Source organism: Gymnoscopelus braueri, assembly GCF_963280865.1.
Source record: "Gymnoscopelus braueri genome assembly, chromosome: 3".
NCBI lineage: Eukaryota > Metazoa > Chordata > Actinopteri > Myctophiformes > Myctophidae > Gymnoscopelus > Gymnoscopelus braueri.
In genome coordinates this window covers 45,607,937-45,618,077 of record NC_137612.1, presented here as the reverse complement: position 1 = coordinate 45,618,077, position 10,141 = coordinate 45,607,937, and the positions used below count along the sequence as shown (strand labels likewise).

At 42.5% G+C, this 10,141-nt stretch overlaps 1 protein-coding gene across 1 annotated transcript; it reads right to left on the bottom strand.

Annotated features, from left to right (window-relative positions):
- Nucleotides 1–2,365: 2,365 nt before the first annotated feature.
- On the bottom strand, nt 2,366–9,863 carry cnbpb (CCHC-type zinc finger, nucleic acid binding protein b). Its single transcript, XM_080424021.1, has 5 exons — nt 9,777–9,863; nt 7,170–7,303; nt 6,605–6,670; nt 6,204–6,402; nt 2,366–3,501 (listed from the first exon to the last, which is right to left on the bottom strand). Exons 2-5 carry the CDS (start codon nt 7,270–7,272, stop codon nt 3,384–3,386), a joined length of 486 nt encoding a protein of 161 aa, XP_080280147.1. The 5' UTR covers nt 7,273–7,303; nt 9,777–9,863; the 3' UTR covers nt 2,366–3,383.
- Between the last annotated feature and the right edge of the window lie 278 nt (nt 9,864–10,141).

Here is a 10,141-nt window from a genome sequence, read left to right as displayed (position 1 = left end):
AGGACCCCCAACTTAAAACAAAGATATGGCTCGCAACTCACTTTGATGCTCCAGGTTTTATTTCACAACAAACAGCTGAAGGACCCCCAACTTGACACTTATTAGCCTGCGGACCCCCATTTGAAAAGATATGCCAGGGATCCCCATAAGAGAAGATTTTTACGGCTCTAGCAGTGATTCTCAAACATTTTTCAAGGACCCCCAGTTTGACATATTAGGTTACGGACCCCCATTTAATGGCATTTCTATCTCTGGGAACCCAATTTATATCGTAAACTCAATGCTAATTTAACTCTGAGAGTGTGCAAATGGAACCAAATGGACCCCTTAGGGTCCATTTGGTTCCATGTGTACACTCTCAGAGTTACAGACCCTACAGTTACAGGGTCCATTTGGTTCCTATGACTATCCATCATTTAGCTGGGGACCCCCTGGGACTCCCTTAAGGACCCCTGGGGGTCCCCGGACCCCACTTTGAGAACAATTGGGAAGGGGTGTCGAACTCATTTTGGGGTTATAGGGCCACATTGAACAAAAGGTGACTTGATGAGGGCCACAACCGCGCAACCAGTCGCGGACGGCATGCACAATCACGCACGCTTACGTATACAGCTGTCACTTGGCCTTGTTTTTCATCCTGTTTATTATTAAAAAGAATACTATTAGCTACTTTCATTATTGGTATTACAGTTGTAGGCTACAGGTAAAATTGTCTCTCTACACTGTAGAGAGAAAAAAAGGGGGGACAAAGTATATACCCATGGGGGACCCCAATCAGCGAAGTATTGGTTTAAGTGGTTAAACCATGTTTTAAAATGTAAGTCAAAAAATGTAGATCTCTCGAATAGTGGAGATGAATCATCCTAGCCTAGCTCACCATATGACACTCTCTGTAGGACTCCTAAACCCTTATTTATATATATTGTTTAGTATAAAACCTGTGTTGAATATAGAATGTATAGTAAGTAGGCTATGTATAAATACTACTCCTCATATGACAAAGGTCATGAGCCTGATTTGAAGTCCTGATGTCACTCCCCACCCATTATACACACTTGCACACTCAAGCACGCACGCACGCACACTTCAGTGCAGTAGGCCCTGTCGAAATACAGGCCAGATCAGATTACAGACCGGACTATGTATAACACACACGATTACTGTTACAGGCTGGGTCTTCATAACTTTTCATGTCACAAATATTCATTTTAAATCTCGTTTCAACCAATACAGGCTGGAAAACCGCATTGCAAAAAGCGGTAGCAGTGATAATACTTGTGGTGGGAGTAATTATAATACAATACCAGTAGTTATCATACTAGTGGCAATAGTAATTGTATTAGTAGTGATAACACTACTAGTAGTTGTTTACACTGGTATGGTTTACAAAGTAAATTCATTTTCTACAAATGGACAACTAACCCTACATGAGGGCATCAGTAGGTCGTATAAATGGAAGAGTTGTGAAATCATTGAGCATAAAAGTGGAATTGTTTTGATTTGTCATTTGTAATTCCCATTGAAATGAGGGGTCATACACTGCCCGCCGTTCTTCCTTTTTCTCCTTGTAAATTTGTCTTTGTTGATGACATGTATTAATGTGTAGTTAATATGCTATGCTGTTGATGAATTGAATACATAGGACCACAATGGAAACAGGTTCCTGGGACTTTTTTGTGTTATCCATTTAGCTTAAATGTTTTACTGTACCTCCGTGCTGTTTACATTTTTTGATAAATAAAGTATTCAATCAATCACACATTGAGAGTGACCTCCCAGCTGTAGTCAGTGAACTAGTGGTCGACAGGACAAGTTGTGTGCCTGATGAGCGACCTCATCAGTTTGTATGAGGTCTTGTCAAGCTAAGCTAGCAATTCAGAAACATTTAATTTCTGAACCAAAAATATTGTCGCTGTCAAGTGGAAACCTTTCCAAGAAATGGAAAAAAGAACCTGTGTTCCAATGGATCAGATATAATTTAGCCTCAAGCTCGTTAATCCTTTTCATTGGTTAAATATGTATAAACCCGCAGACATACCACTTCCAATTTCAAAATGCTTCACAAATAGCAAGAAATTATAGATCTACAAGCTCATGATTTGCGATGCTTTGAGAGCTTATAGATCTACCATCTTCGTACTGCCACACCCTGCTAAACCACACCCATCCGGGTGAAAACAAGAGTGAAGTCTAATACTCTGCAATACAATATTGTCTCTTGCCAAAAGTAACTGATCTACAAACAACGGTTATATTTGGTAAGCGACAAAAGTATAAATGAAGCTCATCACGGGTTTGTTTTGAACAGGGAGCTGTGTTTGTTTCATGGAGTGTTAAATAAAGACATTAGTCAGGAAACTGATGATTCCAGTCCACTCCCCTTCCTCCTCCTCGTTTATTGATTGGTTAAAATTACAGTTCTACCGTCTAAAGCCACGCCCACTGTCTGCAGCCACGCCCACCGCTGTAAAAAGAAGCTGAATGATCTTTAATCTTTACACTCTGTACTTCTATTTGATATATTGTACAAAAATAACATTTGATTTTTTTAAATTTTTTTTGTTGTGAAAACTTTTTCCTTTCCGTGTCCAAACCTAAAATTGTTTTTTTTATTCTTTTTTCTTTTGTTATATTTTTTGTCTTTTCTGTGTCAGTAAATCCGTCTGTCTGTTTGTACATCTCTCCGTGGCGTTCTTTGATGTGTTGTGAGCTGAACTGACCTTCAGTCAGCTCAACAGTACAAAAAAAAATTATGAAACTTTACAATATTAATCAATAATCAGTGTTTAAAATGTTTCCATAATTATGTTATTATTATTATTAAACATCCGGCTTTTCTGTTGGTTTGTTCCTTTCCTAGTGTGATGACATGATAGTCGTCCGATGACCTGATTGGCTGTAGCTAGCCAGGAGGCTGGCCAATCACATTTCACCCCTAAGACAAACTCAAATAAGTCCATAAAAACAAAGTGAATTCTCAAGCTTATCTTAAGCTCCGCCTTCCTCAGGTAACCCAGTCCGTGTCAGAGCTGAGTGGGTCATATGACTCTCTCAGCCAATCGGCTGGGCAGAACGGTGGTATTAAACAAAGCTTTATAACATCATGACATCTCTACCAAACTAAAGCTGTAGTTTTTTTTTAGAAATAATGCAGAACAAAGTGGATTATTTTGTTGTTTTTTGAAAACTTTAGTGTCCTTCCTTGTATCTTTGCTCTGACTGGCTGGTTCCGGGGCTGACCCCCCAATGGAACCAATGGAAAATGAGGATCAGAGAAAATAAAAAAGAAGAGAGAAAACGATAGAGATAATAATAGAAATAAAAGGAAAGACGATGGTTGAGAGTGGGAGGGTGTGTGGGTTTGTTAGTGTGCTAGCAGGCCGCTAGGCACTAGCTTCGATGGTACACTCCTTGGCCAGGTGACCTGACTTCCCACAGTTGTAGCAGTTGACCTCAGACGCTTTGCTGCAGTGAACCGCCACGTGTCCAATCTCTCCACACCTGGAAAACAAACACACACTTTATTAGAACTTTAATGTTGTATTTTTACTGAGACAGACTGTAGGACAGCTGAGAGGAGCATGGCGTAAGAGACACACAGGAGACTATACTGGTGTTGTCAGCCCAGAACCCATGGAACCCACTAGTTTATCTGAAGATCAGGCGGATAAGTTTAGTACAGAGACTGTATTGGGTGGGTTAGTGTCAGTGGAATGGAGTATTGAGACTGTGTTGGGTGGGTTAGTGTCAGTGAAATGGAATATTGAGACTGGGTGAGATTCTATGAACAATAGAAACACTGACAGCCAAAATCCATCAGAAGGACATCTGGGATGCATGCAATCGGTCTCGCCCTCTGCATCACATAAGTAAGTTGTATTATGAACGGATATGAGGAGACGATTATGAAGCTATAACTCTAGCTGGTAGGCGAGCTGGCATTACCTCAGGTAGCCTACAACTATCTCGCCTCCTCATAATTGATAATCACAGTCAGATTATCCATACATTGCATGTGTCTTTCAGCACCACAGGTGGCGATCTCACTTTCTCTGCCCCTGTGTGTTGAACTTTGTGCCAAATGTTTACAGAACTGTATCGTTCATCAGTGCGAATGCCCACATAATTAGACTCTAACTCTCTTGGTGGCAAGATAGAAGACTTATCGAGCTCCTGTTGTAAATTACAGACAGGTGCTCTTTTATGGTGGTTTTGAATGAGCATAGGGAGTCACACCGTTTGATGGCTGGTGGTAGGGCATTCCACATTTTTCTTCTGTAAGCAGCTTCAGAAAAAAAACGAGATTATGTTTCTCTTAGAGACAGCGTTTTGGTGTCAGAATAGTAGAATGCATTCATCACCATGTTTGTGCCAAATTTGGAGGGATACGAGATCAGTGGAGCTAAATGTGGTGTTGTGCCTGTGGGCGTCTCTCACTCTAATTAAGTAGTTTGACAGATTGGGCACTGATCCCATGAGCATCTTGAAGACAAGGCCTATTGCAAGTCGCTGTACTCTGTCCTCTATACCTTGATATACCTAACCCCAGCCTAGTGAGCTGGGGTTAGGTGAGTCCTGGGAGTGAGGTCTAGTAGCAGTAGTTTGTTTTCTACCCGTTCTTCTCCAACCTACAAAGAGCAGTTCCTTAATAGCTGATTAATTTGAGTTCTGACCAAGCAATCTGATTGAAAAATAGGCTCTTAAGCCATGCTCAAATGAGCATGCCAGCACACCTAACTGTGCTCAAATGAAAAATGCCTTTAAATATTACTCACAATACAGCCAACTGTTCAACCTTCATGTTACACAGTGAAATCCTCAGTGAATTTTTTGTGTACTCGAAGCTCCACCCACAAGACTGAGCGGGAGTTCTGTTTTGTTAATGTGTGGTATTTATTCAGTTTTGGAAATCACATCCTCTATTTAGCTCATTGGCTCAGGTTGGCTTGGCTCTGGGCCACCTCAATGGGTCCAGGGCAGGCTGACTTGAGTCAACGGGGCCTAGTTAATGTCTCAGGCAGACCCCATGCATGAAATAACACTAGAAAAAATATATGTACTTTGAGAGAAAATTGCTCCACAATATGAATTGAAAAAACTTTTTTATTAAGTTTTATTTTGTTGGTAACCGTTGTATAATTACAATATTACACTCAAGGGTGTGCATTACCGTCATAATTGGCACTTCAATGACGCTTACAGAATGAGGCACAAGCGCCTCGTTCCTGACGGCATCACTGTGTCGTGCCAATAATAATGCTAAAGCACATCCTCCAGGGTAATATTACACCAGACAGTAAGTACAGGGGCATTTCTTTAAAAACAGCACTCATGTGGGTTATATGAACGTGCATGTTTTCGTGCCTCTCTCCATGAGCTGCACATGACCAGGCAGGGACCAACACACTTACGACCAAACTCGATGTCTGCACTCAGACTTTGATGCCTGTTCATGAGGGCTTCCCTGCAGTTTGTTGGAGGTGGGGCGTGTCTGATCAAATGAATAATAAATATCTAAATACTGAATCAAGCAATTTAAAAACTGTCTGGGGTGCTCACAAAAGCCCAAGTAGACATTAAAATGACCCCAAACATGTTTGAAAGTGAAATATCCCTTTACGTGTTATTTTATACTTTGCCATACAATGGTGTTGTGCTATCATTTTAAAATAGATATATCTGCTTTTGACGTTTTTTTGTTTTGTTGTCTAAGTTTTTGCCTATAACGACATACCAAAATAGTGATTATTTAATAAAATTATCGATTATTTCTTATAATCGATACATTTGATTAGTTCGATTACTTTGTTGCACCCCAACCTTCATGCATGCTTTCCATAAGTCTGCAATGCTGCAGACTTATCTTGAGGCAACAGCCCACAATTAATAGATTTGCTGTTAACCACATGAACCCTACGTGTCCCTGATCTGGGCAGGTCATAATAGGCATTCAGCAAATATAGGTCCCAGACACCCTCCTATATAAGCCCATTCAATTTATCGTTGAAAACACACATGGTGACAGATATTGTCCTTCCAATGTGCGAGTCGCCCTTTATTTTTCAATAAAAAAACGTTTTAGGTTTCCATCCAACAACGACAATATATAGGCCGATATGTCGATATATCTGTGATAGGCCCATATCGGCTGGTAAAATCGGCCAACCTGTTGATCAGCCGGGCTCTAGTTTTGTTGTTCTTACCGGTAACATTTGACCTTCTCGCATCCCTTCTGGATGTGTCCGAAGCCTCCACAGGAGTAGCACTTCTGCTCGTTAGCGTGGTCACAGTCCCGCGCCACATGGCCCCCTTTTCCACAGGTGTAGCAAACCTGCTCCCTCTCCTTTTTAGGCTCCTTACAGTCCCTGGAAATATGACCTGACGTACCACAGTTATAACAGGCTGGAGAGGAGAGGAGAGGAGAGGAGCAGAGAGGAGAGGGGGAGTGGAAGAGAGGAGAGGAGACAATAATTACTTTATGTCAAGTTTTGACATCTTAAGACAAATGGTGAGAAGTATTTGACAGGTAATAAAACACAGAGGACACTGGACACTGGACAGACACGCAGACTGACGGGTAGACAGATAGACAGAAGTGTCTCACCATCTTCAGTTCTCTCACAATCCCTGGCGACATGTCCTGGTTCTCCACAGCGATAACAGAAGAGATCTGCACACACACACACACACACACACACACACACACACACACACACACACACACACACACACACACACACACACACACACACACACACACACACAGTGTTTAACTAAATGTAATTTGTGTTCTATTCTGAACATCTGAACAGTTAGAAACAATCAACATTTAAAGGAATAGTTCATCCAAGAAAATACTTATTTTTTATCAATTACGTACCCCATGAAGCCTTGAATTCATGGAGATGTTTTTGTTTTTGACACATTCCTGAGCCAATAATTTGATGACCGGATGTATTGCCGGTAGGAGACTCAAAGAGACTCCTTTGAGTCTCCTACCGGATACATTAGCATCTTTCCGCCGGTAATCAAATTATTATTATTAATTATTATTATTATCAAAAAAATCCATGAATTCAATGCTTCATGGGGTGTGTAGTTAATAGAAAATAAGTATTTTTTTGGGTGATCTACTCCTTTAAGTCAGACAGACGGACAGGCAGACTGACCTTTCCCTCGACCTCGTCCTTTGCCCCGCCCTCTCCCAGCGTTGGGACAGTTTTTGATCCAGTGACCCGTCCGGCCACACCCAAAACACTCGTTAGTGCTCATCACCACGGCAACCACTACACTCCTACTACACCTGCACAGACAGACAGACAGACAGACATCTGTAAGAGTTTGATCTACTAGGGTTGAAGGAACACTTAATCAATGTAATCAATTATTTAAAACAATCTATAATTTAATAATTTATAATAATTGAACCCTATTTTGGACATGTCTTTACATGCATTACATTTAAAAATTAGTGAAAATAGCAGATTTACACTTTTGCGCAACACCGTTCAAGGGCTCAAGTGGTCCTTAATTCATTCATTGATATCATTTTTTTTTTATTATCCCCAAAACGCACTTTTTTATTATTCGGTTAATTGTAAAAGTAATCAATAGAATAATCAAAGATCATTGATAGTTGCAGGCCCTAATTCCTGGAATTTATAGATAAGTTTAGTGCAGTGCGTGTTTGGCTCCCAGTATTTCTGCTTGCAGTTGTCAGGGGCGTGCCCATTTGGAGCACGTGGCCATTCAGAGCGCGTGCCCAGCCTGATCTTCTCCAGAGCTACCGTAACATTGCACGGAACGAGTGCACTTCATTCCGTGGATAGTCGCCTCGGAACTCCCAAATTGCGTGCATATGTACGGCGAGTCCCACGGTGGGCGTAACCAGTCGCAACACGGAAAAACCCGGAAGCAGAGCAGTCCGCACAATAAAATTTACGATTCTGTGCCTATCGGTACATAACTCAAACGGCGCTGAGTAGGCACAGGCGAATGTCCCACCGTTCAGGACGGCAACTCGGTCGCCTTAGCTCCCTCGGTGGTCCTTCACGGGGGGACAATTCGCCTGTGACTGCGCGCCTCCGAAATGGTTTTGTCACAAAGGCAGCGCCGTACCATATGCACGCAATTCGGGAGTTCCGAGGCGGCTATCCACGGAATGAAGTGCACTCGTTCCGTGCAATGTTACGGTAATCTCTGGAGATCGGGTTGGCGTGCCAGTTCGGACCTGGCCGATTATCTGGCCCCCGGAAGTGCTGCTTGAATCGTTGTAAACGCTGCGATTGATGGTCATCAGCACACATGCAAAAAGTCTGTAATAATCGCCATTTATGCATGGCTTTTGTTGGACAGTGTCAGTGTTCGATGCTTCATTTCTGTCTTACTGTATTTTACTGTCTCTGAGGACAGCAGTTTTTATTTTGTAGATGACTGACTCCTGATAGAAAAACAAACACTAAAGACAACAGATAAATTAGTTAAAAACTGTATTGTTTTTATTTGAGGGCTGTAAATAGGTTTGTTTACATTGGTAATGTTGGTAAACATGGATGTAAAACAAAGAAATATTTTGATTCATGATGGGGTAATAGCTTAATATTTATAAGCTCACAACGGGTTTGTTGATCTGCAATTTTGGTTCGAAGAGATTTGGTTTGGAGGGAAAAAAACGAGGGGACCTAGCACAGATCCATAGGGGGACCCCGGTCAACAAAGTATACTATAGGGCAGGGGTCTTCAACGTTTTTTTTTTTACGAGAGAGAGATGCAGCAGGGACCCCCACTACCTATTGGATTCATGTTTAATGTATGTTTTCAGACATTTAACAACTTTAACGGTCAATACTTTGTAAACTTGACCTTTGGCTCTGTTCTTTCCCCTCTACACCACCAAACCTCTAAGACGAAAACAGCCAATCTACAAAATAGATCTGCGGCTAATGTTCCCCACAGAATAGGGTTAATAATGGTTAAGGTAAAAAAAATAAAGTCCCTATCACACAAAGATTTGGCAGCACTCCTGCAGTATCTCCCTGTTGAAAACCCCTGGGTTTAAGTGATTTTAAACTACAAACTTAGTTTTTAAAATACTATTATTTCAGCCAAAACAACACACACACACACACACACACACACACACACACACACACACAACAGGTGTTGTGTGTGGAGAGGTTCACACACACACACACACACACACACACACACACACACACACACGTTTTTGTTGGTGTCCAGGCAAGCAGCTCCGCCCACCCACGCTGCAGGCCTCCTAACAGCCCCAAACCACCAGGCTACAGAGTGTGACCCCTAAACCCCATCACGCATGATACACACACACCCACACCGGTTACACAAAACAACACGCACCACCTGTACTGGACCGGCCACACGCACACGCGCACACACAACGCGAGCGAGCGAGCGAGCGCGCGCGCGCACCCCCCCCTCCTCCTCCACCTCTTCCCACCCCGCGCTGTGTGTTTATTTATAACGTCACCGTGTAACGAAAAAAAAACAACGGACTCTGACGCAGTAACGGTCGGTTGGGGGCCTGCTGTTAGCTATAGCATGCAAAACTAGCCTAGTTAGCATCACGGCGCACAGCACAACACAACGCCCACGGTTCGCTTTTTCTTTCTTTTTTTTTTTTACTTTGATGTGCGCGTGGCGTGCGCGTGTCCATGCGCGAGGCAAGGAAAAGGATTTTTTTTTTTTTTTTTTTTTTATTGTTGGAGGGGAGGTTTGAAAATGTTGGTGAATAATAAACTCACCTGGCGACGTGACTCTGTCTGCTGTTTGTTTTCTATCTCCTCCTCCTCTCTGCGACACGCGGTCTGCGCACGGACCCGAGACCCGCCCCCCAACACTCTGCACACGGCACCGTGCCCGGCCCCCCAACACTCTGCACACGGCACCACCGAGTGGCACTGACCTGACCACCACCAGTGAGTGGTGGAAAAAGTGTAACCGGACGACTCGCCCCAAAACACCCTCGCCCCCATTTTTATTCGTGGACCAGGCCAGCCGTTCTTGTATTCTTGTTTTTGTTTTACTGAGGATAAGGTTAGAAATAAGTGTAGGGTTGGGCATAGTTTTACTGAGGTTACGTTTAGGAATAAATTAGGTTTAGGCATAG